Source organism: Heptranchias perlo, chromosome 27 (genome assembly GCF_035084215.1).
Source record: "Heptranchias perlo isolate sHepPer1 chromosome 27, sHepPer1.hap1, whole genome shotgun sequence".
Taxonomy (NCBI): domain Eukaryota; kingdom Metazoa; phylum Chordata; class Chondrichthyes; order Hexanchiformes; family Hexanchidae; genus Heptranchias; species Heptranchias perlo.
This window is the reverse complement of record NC_090351.1, coordinates 14,627,339-14,642,745: the sequence shown is the minus strand read 5'-3', so window position 1 is coordinate 14,642,745 and position 15,407 is coordinate 14,627,339. Positions and strand designations below refer to the sequence as shown.

Sequence of the window (15,407 nt, the reverse complement as noted above, 5' to 3'; positions counted from 1 at the left end):
TGCGTGTTGTATGATCTTGTTGCGTACTGAATTATACCACGTTTGCATATATAAGCAACTGCATTTCAAAAGTAATTCATTAGATGTGAAATGCTTTGATGCATTTCTGTGACCCAGAAAGCAGGACACCTAATATTCTGTAGCATTTCAAGGCCAAGTTCTACAGCAAGAGAATATAGATTGTGAGGTGCCTCTTCCTAGGATTGGGGGACATATCAAATATTGTATAATCAGTGCTTTCTGTTTAGAAAACCTATGCATTTTAAACTTACGCATCTTAAAGTTTAAAAGCATTTACTTTGATTGGGGGGAAAGGGAGGTAGAGGAGGAGTGAGTGGAATTCTTTGAAATAACCACCGCCTTATTTATTACCTCATTCAAATATTTGAGGATTCTCACATGTATATCACTTGATCCAGCTGCTCTAGAGACACTCAATTCCTTGAGATTCTTCCTAACACATACTTTACTGATATCTCTATAGGTTAAAAAGTTCTGAGACACATGAATGGATCCAGAATTTCTGTACAACTTTCAACTATGAGAACTGAGATGGGGAATTAATTTCAAGAACTTTGTTTCATGATTTGCTATAATATTTTTCTATCCAACTTCACCCTTAAAGGACATATCTGGCTTTCAACACATCCTCTGCTACTTAATAGCTAAGTTCCCCATCTGGTTAAGTGCAGACTAATGTACGTATGTAGGGTCCCCAGTTATTGATAAATGGAACTCATTTTTTTGTGCACAATTTAAATAACCACTTATTGATGTCAGCTATTCTGCTCATTTTTTATTTGTCCTAGAAAACACTGGGAAGAACCCCATTTGCAACTTAAGAACATAAGAAATAGGAGCAGGAGTAGGCCAATCGGCCCCTCGAGCCTGCTCCGCTATTCAATAAGATCATGGCTGATCTGATCCTAACCTCAAATCTAAAGAACACAAGAAGTAGGAGCAGGACCCGGCTACTCAGCCCCTGGGCCTGCTCCGCCACCCACAGGGCCTTGACCGATCCGAACTCAGCTTCATGTCCAATTTCCTGCCCGCTCCCCGTAACCCCTAATTCCCTTTACTTCTAGGAAACTCTATTTCTGTTTTCAATTTATTTAATGATGTAGCTTCCACAGCTTCCTGGGGCAGCAAATTCCACAGACCTACTACCCTCTGAGTGAAGAAGTTTCTCCTCATCTCAGTTTTGAAAGAGCAGCCCCTTATTCTAAGATAATGCCCCCTAGTTCTAGTTTCACCTATCCTTGGGAACATCCTTACCGCATCCACCCGATCAAGCCCCTTCACAATCTTATATGTTTCAATAAGATCGCCTCTCATTCTTCTGAACTCCAATGAGTGGAGTCCCAATCTACTCAACCTCTCCTCATATGTCCACCCCCTCATCCCCGGGATTAACCGAGTGAACCTTCTTTGTACTGCCTCGAGAGCAAGTATGTCTTTTCTTAAGTATGGAGACCAAAACTGTATGCAGTATGTAAATATTTCTTTTTTATTTAGTACTTCAAACCTCTACTCCTGTTGTAATTTTTTCCCCCAGAAATAATATCACCATCTCCCTCACCCCAAATTAACTCGCCAGCCCTTGTTTCTATGTTCCATATTCTCACTCTTATGTTCTTTGCACAAGTCACTTCCCACATATCTTACCGCTGAGACTCCAATTACCATAGTATGTTTAGCTGCACCATCAATTCCAACTCCTGAACTGCTGCAACCCCTCCCTAAACCCCAATTTATTTATGTCACTTACCTCGCCCTTACTTTGATATCACTCTGCACACATGCAAGAATTTCACCGTGTTTATATAGAGAAGAGCTCAGTGACATTATCAGCAACATGGTGATGCAACAGTGCAGCCCATTGCTTTTCATGGTGCCAGTTCATGAACTTTATCCTTGTTTTAATGGTAAAAAGATCTCACTACAACAGGTACAGCAGCTGCTGCAGCACACACCTGCCATCACAGCTAAGATGCCAGCACTGCAACGGCCTTTTTTAGACCGAGTCATTCCTGGATATTCCAGAAACTGGCTCAGCCTGAAAATTCCATAAACCGGAAACACTGGCTCCTTAAATGAAAAGATGGACAGAAAAACAGGAACTTCAATGAAAAAAAGAACCAGTGAAAGTTCTACCAATCTGCGCAATCATTGCTCAGAACAAGACATCTCCGTACCTCAGTAGGTTCATCCCGCAGAGAAGTGAAGCGCCCTTTCTGACCTCGCCGTAACACTGTTGGTGTCCCGTAGTGTTCAGACGGTGTGTCTACAACAGAACTAAGCGGGTACCTCAGATCTGTTGCACTGCCCAAGTGAGAACTGCAAGAAAGTGTTCAATTACTATTTCTAAATTATCTGTTTCAACTCCTTTAAACATGTTTCCAAGAATGTGTTTTCATTTCAGTCTCATGAGCACAAGTGGCCAAGCATCTGCCTCTCACCTGGAAGCCTATTTCTCAAATCTCTAACTTCAAACAGTTGTGTTTCATTGATTCAGAAATAAGTTTGCTAGAGGGAGTATCCTACTCTTTCTGATGCTTCATAATTCCTTGTACTCTGCCCTCCCCCAAAGACCATTCTAACTTCTGCTCTAATGTCTTGAGCAGTGGAGCTGGGGACATAGACTCTATCAACTGGACCATTTGAACTTCCAGCTGGAATGGAAGCTGAAATCTGGCCATTCCGCTGGAGGGGGTCAGTGTTTGATGCCTCAAATCTGCTTCACCTCCTCTCTGCAATCATGGAGTGGTCACAGTGGCAACTGTCAATGAATCTGAGGCTCAGATTAGTTTACCCTTCCAGTTGGGGAGGGGTCTCCGTGAAAAGTGGGATACGAAATAAAATTTGGCCACTGTCAAGTAATTATCTTCATTCAGAACTCACAATCCTCTTCCACTGACAACTGTTGATAGGTCGCAATAAAACCAAGTTCTGCCAGCCTTCATCTAATTTCCAGTGAATGTTAATCTGTGGCATGAAATTTCAGCACAAACTCTACTTAATTTTACACCTACAATTCTGGGAAATGTTGTATCCTAAATACGGAAAAAAAACATTCACATTTCTGCATCTCATGTGTATTCAAATATGGAAGAGGCACTTCATTTTTCTACTGATGGTTTAGCCAATATGTAACTGAACCATAGAGAACAGGAAGATCCAAGGTTCTACCCCTGGTCTGTGTTAGGCAGTGGTGGTAAGGGCACTGCAGTTGTTTTCAGAGCCCCTGGGTTAGCAAGGGGAAAACAGGACATAGCCTGGCTCCTGATCACTAGTGTGCATATGCGAACATTGCATGAGGATAGGATTGGACTCAGGTCTGATAGAATAGTCTGCCGACAGACAACATCAAGGCTAACAAATGAACAATAGCCAATCGACCGAGGTCTTGGAAGATAACCAGCATCTGTGGTATTGTGCCTAGGAAGGCATCAACACCTTCAGGAACGGAGGGGTGAAATTTTGGTAGAAAGAGTTTTAAATGAAAAATATATATTTTCTTTGCGTTTGATAGCAGTGAGTTAAAAGATGTAATGCAAACAAGCGGTTCTGATACCATAAGCAGTGAAGCTTGAGAAGCTCATGATCAGTAACAAAAACTTTAATGCAACACTGCTCATCCCTAAAGATTTAAGGACTGGAATTACGTGTAGGTCAGACTGGGTAGGAGTGGCTCCCTGAAGAATATTAGTGAACTGGTTGGATATTGCAGTTCACAATAATCTGGCAGCTTTCATGGTCTTTTCTGGTACCAGCCCATAATTTACCAGATTTATTAAATTCAATTTTAAAACTTGCCATGGTGGGATTTGAACTCAGGTCCTCTGGTTGCTAGGCTACCATTCAGTAGAGCCTGTGTGATGCAAGTGAAAGGGTTAAAAAATAAATCTAGAGTTACGTAGGAACTATATGGCTAGAGGCCGTGAAAGGGCCATGCAACCATGTGGTCCAGAGCCAGTCAAGGGCCCTAGGGAGTGTCAAATATCCGTAACTCGCCACCGCTGGCAGCGTTGGTCAGTCCAGGCAGGCTGAGCTCTCAGCCTAAGGTACTCTTTCTGCACAACTGGTCTGTATGGATCTTGTACAGTGACTGTTTGAGGTTGGATGGAGAAGAGATTGCAGCAGCCATGTAAAGGAAACATCACCTTGTGTGTAGCTCATAGACACAGCTTAGACATAGTTCCTACATTACAACAGTGACTACACTTCAAAAGTACTTCATTTGCTGTAAGGTAAAAATATGAAATTCACCTCTTTCTAATTCTTTTGTTTAGAAACATTTCTCATGCACAATGAGTATGCCCCATGAATATACCTATTTTCACCATCCATTTGTATTCTACCCTAGCCCTGTTATGAGGACACTGTCCTTCTTCTGAACTATTTGTTTTCTGTTGCTGTGTTGTTTCGTAATGATGAAAGACGATCTTGTGAGTTTCTTTCCAATCCTCTGTACTAGGTGTCCGATAAACTTTCGGTCTGTTTTTTTTAAATGCAATGAACTGGACTCTACTGGTCACCAAAAGAACTTGAAAGTACTTCACTGCTGTGTATAAAGTAGAACATCTCATAGATATTAACAATGGAAATGGCAACTTCTGGCAATAAAAATTAAGGAACAAGTTTTCTCGTGCAGGAAGATCCCACTTACTCTTAAAAGGAACTAACTAAACCAACAGCAACATGACTTTCTCAAGATCAAGATTCAAATGTTTGTGTAATTACCGTGGATGCACACTTTCGACAAATGCCCCTGTCCTTAATTTCAGCTGTTCCACTTCTGTCCTTAACTTTCCTATTTCGTTTGCCAGTCTCTCCTGCAAAGAAAGAAAAACAGCACACATTCCGAGTCGAGTATTTACTGAGACAGTGCAACCAAAGGCACCCTGTGCCACGAAGATAGAACCTTCATTCCAATCAACTAACTTTTCAATACTTCCTGTCATTTTAACACATCCTCGAGTTTCAATGATCAAGGTGTACCTGTAAGAGGTGATTGGATATCTGGAACGGCTCATGTCTGAACTTTGTTAACAAATGAAAACAGCATGAAAGAGAGTGACAGTTATTCTTCTTATGCTCCCAATGTTAATCATTTAAAGGATGAGTTGCATGTAAAAATAAAAGCCCCCAGCCTGCAAGGAGAAAGGATCGAATTCAGGACCATGCCCCCTACCCTGGAGACCAGACATATTATTCAGGGCATCAGTAGCTGATGTTAGTGAAGTTGTTCTTATGAAAAGGGAGATACTGATTTTAATCCTTGATGCCCAGTACCATCCCGGTGGGTTAATATTCATACATAAAACAGTTTGCAATCAACAAAACCACGCTACTTTTGCTGAAACCACTCTGCTTCAGATGCCTTGTGATAGCTGAACTATTCTGCAGGGAAAGCATAGAAATTAGGCAACATTAGCTGTAATGGTGCAGCTGGCATTGGTTTATGAGAAGCGGCGTTTCAATGAACTGCTGCGAACAGATGAAAGATAAGGATATAAACATGCTGCCACTGGGAAATGCTGAGAAAGAAAGTAGAGATGGTAGAAACATGACCACACTGAACAATGAAAATGGGGAGGTGAAAAATAAAGACACTGCAAATGGCAGCCACATGCAATTTGTAACGGGGTTCAGACTGCCAGCTCAAACATTAGGGTGCTTGGAGTCAGCTCAAGTGTCAGACTCCATAGATATGTACAGAAATGTAGAAAAATGTACATAGTGTGCCTTTCTCAACACTTCCGTCATGACAATCCCCCAGCGAATTCATGAGATCCACCGACCACTCAATATGTGCCAGAGTGAGCTAGCACAGCACTGCACATGTGCAGAACTAAACTATGTGCAAACATGGGATGTTTTCCTTAAAATGACTTCTTAAAGTAGTCATGTAACTAAGCTTGACTCTGCCAAGATTCAGATTATCCAAGTTTGCCTGAATTGTCCCAGTTTGGATTGTGTTATCCGAGTCAGTACAAAGGGGACTGCACTGTGAATATGAGCCTGTTGTTTTCTCAGTGCAGTCAGTATGCAATTACAAACCAATCTGTAACTAAAAACCAAAAGCACCTCTAGGCTTCTAGAATGCATTTACTTTGTCAGCAGAATAAAAGTTAATAGGTTTTGAGACCCTGTCATGTATTTCAATGCTGTTTTAATATGCAGACAATGCAAATATTTAAAACAAGAGTTTTAACACCTTGTCAAACAAAAACTACACATGTCCAGAAAGTCACATTATTTCATCCTATCCAGTTGGATTACAAGGGGAATTATTTTACAAAGAAATGTACAGCAACAGATTTCAAATAGGTTTCTAAAGAGCTTGTGAAAGTAATGCTCAATTTAAATTGTTGAACCAGTTCCAGGAGCTGCTAGTGTTGTGCATTAACCCTATTTAGACTGATCTTAGGCAGGCGCAGTTGCTCCATGGTTATGATTGTAACTTTATGATTCTGACCACAGATCCAATATCCAGGAAATGCCTTACTGGTCAGCGTTTGTGTGGCTGCTCTGGTGGCCAGTGTTTGTGTGGCCTCACTGGTGGCCAGTGTTTGTGTGGCCGCACTGGTGGCCAGTGTTTGTGTGGCCGCACTGGTGGCCAGTGTTTGTGTGGCCGCACTGGCGGACAGCGTTTGTGTGGCCGCACTGGCGGACAGCGTTTGTGTGGCCGCACTGGCGGACAGCGTTTGTGTGGCCGCACTGGCGGACAGCGTTTGTATGGCCGGACTGGTGGTCAGCGTTTGTGTTTACTGGTGGAAGGCAAAGGGAGGGAATAAAACAACCTGTCATGGTGAAGCTCTAAGCTTCCACAGATATATATGTGACCTTGTTTATATTAAGGGGGCATGGGAGGAGGCTTATGTGGAGCATAAACACCAGAATGGCTGTAAATTCTATATAATTCTATGTAATATTACAACTCTACCTCAATAACAAAATATATTGAAAACAAGAGGCAAGCATCGAGCAGGGTAAGAACTACGATATCACAACCTGACATATCACTACTGCCCAAAGAGTCACCGACACCTGTACCTTGTCCTGATGATATTCCTCAAGTTGTTTTCTGGTATTTTCCACTTCTTGTATTAATGTATTCTGGGAGGGGAAAAAAAGTGGAGAAAAGAATTTAAGAGATGGTGGTTTACTATCAACGCAGTTATTTTAGATTACTTGAAATGCCCTTTTAACTGGAGAGGTGATATTCTGGGAGGATGAAATCAAACGGACCAAAGAGCCTCCTCTGTCCAAACACAACATGTAAATAGCAATATACGCTGGAATATCAGGGAGTGCGATCAATACACTGAAAATAATAGAAACACATATGTATATATTTGGATCAGGACGGTTTTAAGTTTTAACCTTAGAGAAAGAGAATCATGCTTAATAATGCAGGATCACCCCTGCCCGAGCCCCAAATGTTCTCCGATTTCTCTATCTCCCTCATGCCCTCTTTGAGTTCATCTTGTCAATGAGACTCCACAGCGGTTTAAGAAACTGCTTGTTCGACATCCATTCCTGGATGAGCCGCAATTTCCTAAAGTTAAATATTGGGAACACTGAAGCCATCTTCTTCAGCCACTGCCTCAAACTCAGTACCCTCGCCACCAATTCCATTCCCCTCAGGTTGAATCAGACTTTTCACAACCTTGGCATCCTACTTGACCTGAGCTAAGTTGCCGACCCCATATCCTCTCCTTCATAAAGACTGCCTACTTCCAGTTCATAACGTCGTTCATCTCTGCCCTGCCTCAGCTCATCTGCGCTGAAACCTTCATCACTTCCAGACTCGACTAATCCAATTGTCTCCAATGCCGAGCTCCCATCCTCCACCCTCCATAAACCGCAGCACATCCAAATCTCTGCTGCACATATCCTATCCCTCACCCACTCGCCCATCACCCCTGTGCTCGCTGACTTATGTGGGCTCCTGGTCCCCCAACACCTCAAATTTAAAATTCTCATCCTCATGTTCAAATCCCTTCTTTGCCATGCCTTTCCCTATCTCTGCAACCTTCTCCAGCCCTACAACCCACTCAGAACTCTGTGTTCCTCCAACACTGGCCTCTTGTGCATCCTGAAATCCCTTTGCTCCCACCACTGGCCTTAAGCCGTCTAAGCCCTTAAGCTTTGAAATTCCCTCCCCACATCTTTCCACCACTCTCTCCTCCATTAAGACCCTCCTTGAAACCCACCCCTTTGACCAAGCTTTTAGTCACCCTTCCTGATAACTTCTTCTTTGATTCCATGTTGATTTATGCCTGATTACGCTTATGTGAAGCAACGTGGGATGTTTTTCTATGTTAAAGGCCTGTTGTAGTATGTATGTGTGCACAGTACTGCCAAACTAGAGGAGCAGCCTAGATGATTGAAGAGTAGGGCCAAAGGTCGAGTCTTTCAGTCATCCAGACAATACTAAATTTGACAAGACAATATGAAGAACATATTGCTGCCATTCAATTGCACTTCAAACATTCTTACATTTCACTTCCCTTTTATTAACCAACTAAGGCTATCTCCCATGGCATTTCATACGGGTAGTCAAGGTCAATTCAATTTTTTTTTAAGGTTAAGCAGGGTTAGAAACCAAGATGGGGAAAGGGGAGTGGTGGGGAAGGGAGATGAGGAAGCAAATAAGATGGGGAGGGTATGAGTGGGGGAGAGGAAGTAGGGACGGGGAAGAGGGAGGCGATGCGGAGTGAAAAGAAGAGCAGGGAGGATGGGGAGGGGCAGAGAAGGATGGGGAGAAGACAGTGGGAGGTGAATCAGGAAGGAGAGTGGAAAGGAAAGTGAATGGATATAGAGGGTCATTTTTGAGTTGGCAGGTTGTAACTAGTGGGGTGCTGCAAGGATCAGTGTTTAGGCCTCAGCTGTTTACAATCTATATCAATGACTTAGATGAGGGGACTGAGTGTAATGTATCCAAGTTTGCCGACGATACAAAGCTAGGTGGAAAAGTAAACTGTGAGGAGAACGCAAAGAGGTTGCCAAAGGGATACAGACAGATTAAATGAGTGGGCGCGAAGGGGCAAATGCAGTATAACGTGGGGAAATGTGAAATTATTCACTTTGGTAGGAAGAATAGAAAAGCAGAATATTTTTAAAAGGTGAGAGACTAAGAAATGTTGGTATTCAGAGAGACTTGGATGTCCTTGTACATGAATCACAGAACGTTAGCATGCAGGTACAGCAAGCAATTAGGGAGGCAAATGGTATGATATACTCCAACCCCCTTGCAATAAAGGCTAAGAGTAAGGAGGTCTTGCTGCAATTATATAGGACTCTGGTGAGATCACATCTGGAGTACTGTGTCTCCTTACCTATGGAAAGATATACTTGTCTTGGAGGCAGTGCAACGAAGGTTGACTAGATTGATTCCTGGGACGAGAGGATTGTCCTGTGACGAGAGATTAAGTAAAGTAGGCCAAATTCTCTGGAGTTTAGAAGAACGAGAGGTGATCTCATTGAAACGTAAAAAATTGAGGTCCGAAATTCCTATTCGTTGTGGGGGGGAGGCGCGGAGATCCAAATTTTTGCTCCGTGTGGAGTTGTGATTGAGGATGAATTCTTGCTCAATTGGGGTGAATGTTCCCTTATTGCTCAATGGTGGGAGGGAGATTTGGGCTAAAATCTTGTTTAGTGAGATTGGCTTGTTTGGCAGGCATCATGTGCAATTAGGCACGACCCCATTTAAATCATTTGGTCAGGTATCATAATGCTGCCAGTGTCACCTGCGGATGCAATAATTTTAAAATCTTAAGACCACTCAGCATTTTTACCTGATTACAGATTACACTTTCTGCCCTTATTGTAACCCATTGGGAACCAAGAATTTGTCAATTACAAACAGGACTGTCATTTACTGAATTTTTCATCAGATTATATATAACTCGATTGAGCAGCACAATGCTTTACTGTATTACTGTTTTGTTATCATAATGTTGCAACATGACTATTTCTTTCAAATGGAAAATAAACAGTGGTTCTAGGAAGAAGTTAAAGTCCATGTTGCCCTAGAAACAGGCTAAATACGAGATGTGTGAAGATGGCCCTACAATTCTGTTTTTAGCACTCCTCCACAAGTCTGAATTTAGAGATGATTAAGAATCACGAATGTAATCAGTTTGGATTGTCTAAATATACATTGTTTACACTGATGCTTAATATAGTCTTTTGTATGTCATGAAACTGCCCCATTTATACTGTGTGGAATACCAGAAGCCAAGGATGCTTATTTTTTGGAATTCTTTAGGGAGGCAACTAAATGAGTGGATATAATTTGCTTGACTTTTCAAAAGGCTTTTCATAAAGCTCCACATGTGAGTATTAAAGGATGATAAACCAATAAAATTAACAGAGCATTAGCCAGCTGGACTGTGAACTGGCTTGATAAAAAGAAACAGAAGGCAGCGGTAATAGGAAAAATGAACAGCTAAGCTGGGGAGGGAGTGACTAATGACTATTACAGTTCCACAGTGGTCTTGTTCACTATTCATAAATGATTTGGATGACAATACCTCTTTCAATATAAAGTATGCTAATGATACCAACTCTATGGCTAGGTGACAAGGAAGGTGATCAGCATTCCAAGAAACCTGGATCAATGAAGCACATGGGCCATGGAATGAAAGATAGAATTTAACTTTAAATACAAGTTAATAAAACCTGGAATGGGAAACATTCAGCATTCTGGGCCCAAGGTAGCCCACACTACCTGTTGATCCCCTATTTTAAAAAAACACCAAATTCCTTCCCATACCACCCTGAAGGAAAAAACAAGCAATGCCATCAATATTTTTATAACCTTCAATCCCCCTTCTCAGCAGTTATCTATCTAGCTCCCTTTTAAAGGTGTTAATTGGCCTTGCATCGATGGACCTTCGCTCAGAGCCTATTGCACATACCTGCTATCCTGAAAAGATTTTTTTCTAATCTCTAATCTTGCTCAAGGCTTATGAATTTTGTACATGTTTTCTCTCATCTGATCTATGCTCACTGATCAAGTTAAATAGCTTGCTTACTTCAACCCTGTTTTACCTTTTATTATTTTGAAAGACTGTTTCATGTTTACTCTTTACTCTTTGCTCATCTCTGAACTCTTTCATATGTATCTCTATCCTTTTTGAGGTAAGGTGACCAAAACTGCACAGCATACTCCAGAACTGGTCTCACCATTGCTCGGTACTGTATCAATAATACATGTTCTACCTTCTAATCCGATTGGGTCTAGCTTACAGACATCAAGAGAGTGTTCTAGAGACGGTAAGAAGGGATGAAGCAGATGGCACCCATTAACTAAAATAGATGCCGTCCAATGTAAATAATTACTAGAAAATTAAACAGTTCAGATTTTTTCTGGAACAATTTTCAGTTTTCAAACTCAGATTTTAATATTAAAAAGTCTATTGTGATCTAGGAACTGTCATGCAGCTGCAGTATCTCAATATACCACTAGATGCCATGTGTCACTACTGCTGCCGGGATGGGAAGTGATCTGTTCAAACAAATGATGAAAAATGTTTCTGACATAATGATGAAAACAGATGCCTGTCAAATAAACCATCTAAGCTTTCATTACAAAACCTTTTAAAGCACGAGGTCCTGACTTCATGGTGTAGATTCACAATGGCATTCCCCATGCAATAAAGAGTTGTGTTCCTGCTGCTATGGATGACATCTTGGTCAACCTAAATGTTATTACTCAGTGCTTATGATACTACAATGCTAAACCTGTATGATGCTGCCCTTGGCCACATCAAATGTGGTTTGCTAACTATATAGAGCTGGGGGAGCAGGGCTCAGAATACACATACACATCATAGCAAGCTCATCATCAATCAATCTATCTAATCTTCAGTATTCTGTCAGTCATTATACTACATACAATGTTTAATGCCAAATCTTTGCACAAATGGCATTAATTCATGTCATTTGTTTTGCCTGCATTTATTTGTTTCCAGTGCTAAAATAGTATTATTTGCATCAGGCAGTGCATGTTCCAGGCTTTCAAACTGCAATCTCCCCAAAATCATGGAATAATAGAATAATAGAAATTTACGGCACAGAAGGTGGCCATTCCATCTTGTCTGTGCCGGTCGAAAAAGAGCTATACAGCCTAATCCCACTTTCCAGCTCTTGGTCCGTAGCCTTGTAGGTTACGGAACTTCAAGTGCACGTCGAAGTACTTTTTAAATGCGATGAGGGATTCTGCCTCCACCACCCTTTCAGGCAGTGAGTTTCAGACCTCCACCACCCTCTAGGTGAAAAAAATTCTCCTCAACTCCCCTCAAATCCTTCTACCAATTACTTTAAATCTATGCCCCCTAGTTATTGACCCCTCTGCTAAGGGAAAATGATCCACATCTCCTTACAAGGAGATAAAAATTGCTCCGTGTATTGAAATCATCGCAAGGGATAATACGAGTGTGATGTGGTGGGTTTTTTTTGTTTTATATTTACATCAACTTTGGTGTTCAACTTAGTGCACGGAGCAATTTTCAAAATGCAGGCCTTCTTGCGGATCACATGATCCATTTCCGACCCTGATTGTAGAACAATGCTTCATTTACCAGGCACCCAACACTGGGCATATAAAGTACCATCTCCACGTACTTTCTCTTCAAGGGCAGCCATTCGTTCCTTCAGGTGGAGCTGGAGCCTTTCGTTTGATTCTGACAGCAGTCGGTCCACGGTGTCCGACAGACGTTTATTATGTTCTTCGTTCATCTTTTCTCGTTGGCGAGCCTGCCGTCATTAATGGAGGTACAGTTAATTATATGCAAAAAAACCCCCAGAAAGTATACATACTTTTCTTTCAGCCAACAGCTCAGATATTTCCTCATGGAACCAACAGGATTTTTGCAACAATCTGGCAGCTTTCTTGGTCATTTTCTCTGGTGCCAGCCCACAAATTACCAGATTTATTGAATTCAATTTCACAATTTACCATGCTGAGCCCACACTTCTAGGTAGTTAGTCCAATACCATAACAACTAGGCTACTGTACTCTTGATATAAACACGATAATAATGTTACTGCAAAGTCAAGGGTAGCTTTATTACTGCAATTTTAACCCGAGTACTAACAAATACAATTTTAATAAAATTAAAAATTAATTCTGCTCATCCTGTCACCCATATTTACTCTATTCTCTCTCATTTTCCTTACACTTCAATTTTACTTTTATCATATTATTGTAACCTGTTCTATATTATTAACCCACAGTAGCTATAATACCTCTTTTCTTTTGTCTTCTACTTGGCTGCCTCTTTCCATTTTGGATGTGGGAGCAAGTTTAAAAAGTTTGGCTTGCGCATTACGAAAACAGACTTTAAAAGTTGACTTTTGAGCAGATCCGAAGCCCAGACACTGAAAGTTGACATGGTTACATCATGGAGGTGATTTCAAAGCATTCAAGAGTCTTTAACATAAGTACACTTGTCAACAGCCCTCACAGCCCAGGTGAGTAATGCAGTTTGTGGACCATGGCGTTTTCCCCAAAAGTTGAATTTTCTTTAAAGTGGGAAGTACTAACACCTATGGCTAAATTCACTTCTGAAAAATGCTAAACTCAATAGTTTTCTCACAAACTGAGCTTTGGAGAGAGCCCAACTTGTAACATATTATTTTTGAACTACACTGATAATGGCCCATTGCCTCTATCTGTCTAGTAACTCCATCGTAAACAGTTTTCTGACCAAACAGGGTCAGGAATAGGACACGCTATTTGCAGTAGAGTGAAACCCTGCAATTGTGAGTCTAAGGAACTCAGTGCGTGATCTTAACAGTTTTGCTTCCTTTTATACCAAATGTGTGCAATACTGTGTATTTTTTTTAAAAATGTAATGTTAATCAAATATTTGTGATATTAACTAATATGATCAATGTTAACATATCCTCAACAGTGGTTTGGGATCTGTATCCCAACTGGGCCTATTTTTGCAGAGAAATCTGTTCACAATGAAGTTGACATATCAGCAGAAAAGTGGCAAAATGTTATTACCCCACGTGGTGAAAACAGAGCATTGCAAGCTCACTTTATCCACAGTACAGCTCTACCCCACTGAGAGACAATGCAAAAAATATGGTTCAACAGTAAATCATGGAAGTGTTCACAATACTCCATCTGCAGCCTAAGATGTTGTACAAGTTCAGCATTTGTACTCTATGCCTCTGGATATAAAACTAAGGATTCCATTGAGCTTTTTTATGGCCTTATTTGCTTGCACTGCTGCCTTTAATGACCTATATATCTGCACACCTAGGTCCCTCTACTCCAATTAAGATATCCTTTCCCTACTCTGACTTCCAAAATTCATTATGTCACACTTCTCCACATCAAACTGCACCTTTTCCACATCAAACGAAACACAGAAAGTTAACGTACAGGTACAAGCAAGCAATTAGGAAGGCAAATGGTATGTTGGCCTTTATTGCAAAGAGGTTGGAGTACAAGAGTAAGGATGTCTTGCTGCATCTGTGCAGGGCTTTGGTGAAACCACACCTGGAGTACCTAAGGAAGATATACTTGTCTTAGAGGCAGTGCAATAAAGGTTCACTACATTGATTCCTGGGATGAGAGGATTGTCCTCTGACAAGAGATTGAATAGAATGGGCCTATATTCTCTGGAGTTCAGAAGAATGAGAGGTGATCTCACAGAAACGTATAAGATTCTGAGAGGGCTTGACAGGGTAGATGCTGAGAGGCTGTTTCCCCTGGCTGGAGAGTCTAGAACTAGGGGGCATAGTCTCAGGATAAGGGATCAGCCATTTAGGACTGAGATGAGGAGGATTGTGAATCTTTGGAATTCTCTACCCCAGATGGCTGTGGATGCTCAGTCATTCAATATATTCAAGGCTGAGATCGATAGATTTTTGGACTCTAAGGGAATCAAGGGATATGAAGTCAAGGTCGAAAATCAGCCATGATCTTATTGAATGGCGAAGCAGGCTCGAACGGCCGTATTGCTTACTCCTGCTCCTATTTCTTATGCTCTTATGTTTCCATCTGCCCATTCTGCTAATCAACCTTGTCCTCCTGCAGTCTTTCACAATCTTCATGACAATTTGTTACATCCAACATTCCATTTGGTGTCATCAGCAAGTTTCTATATTGCCCTTTCAATTCCTAAGTTCAGATCTTTTATGTATATGTAGTAAATAAGAGTTGTCCCAGCACATATACCTATGGAATACCACGCACCACATCTTTCAATCTGAGAAACTTCCTTTTACACCTATTCTTTGCTTAGGTATGTCTCATTTCAGGGTACTAGTTCCATCATTGAAAAGCAATCCTCCAACCGTTGCTCTCTGGAACTCTTTTCCTAAACTATTTCTTCGACCTATCTCTATCCCTCCCTCAAAAGACTCCTAAAAGA

At 41.3% G+C, this 15,407-nt stretch overlaps 1 protein-coding gene across 1 annotated transcript in view; it reads right to left on the bottom strand.

Annotated features, from left to right (window-relative positions):
- Positions 1 to 15,407, bottom strand: part of ppfia4 (PTPRF interacting protein alpha 4) — a 560,134-nt gene that overhangs the window by 54,600 nt on the left and 490,127 nt on the right. The window contains exons 10-13 of the mRNA XM_068007385.1: positions 12,640 to 12,771; positions 7,060 to 7,122; positions 4,744 to 4,835; positions 2,196 to 2,337 (exon numbers count right to left, since the gene is read on the bottom strand). Of these exons, the coding sequence (XP_067863486.1) occupies positions 2,196 to 2,337; positions 4,744 to 4,835; positions 7,060 to 7,122; positions 12,640 to 12,771 (429 nt within the window). The remainder of the gene's footprint in view (positions 1 to 2,195; positions 2,338 to 4,743; positions 4,836 to 7,059; positions 7,123 to 12,639; positions 12,772 to 15,407) is intronic.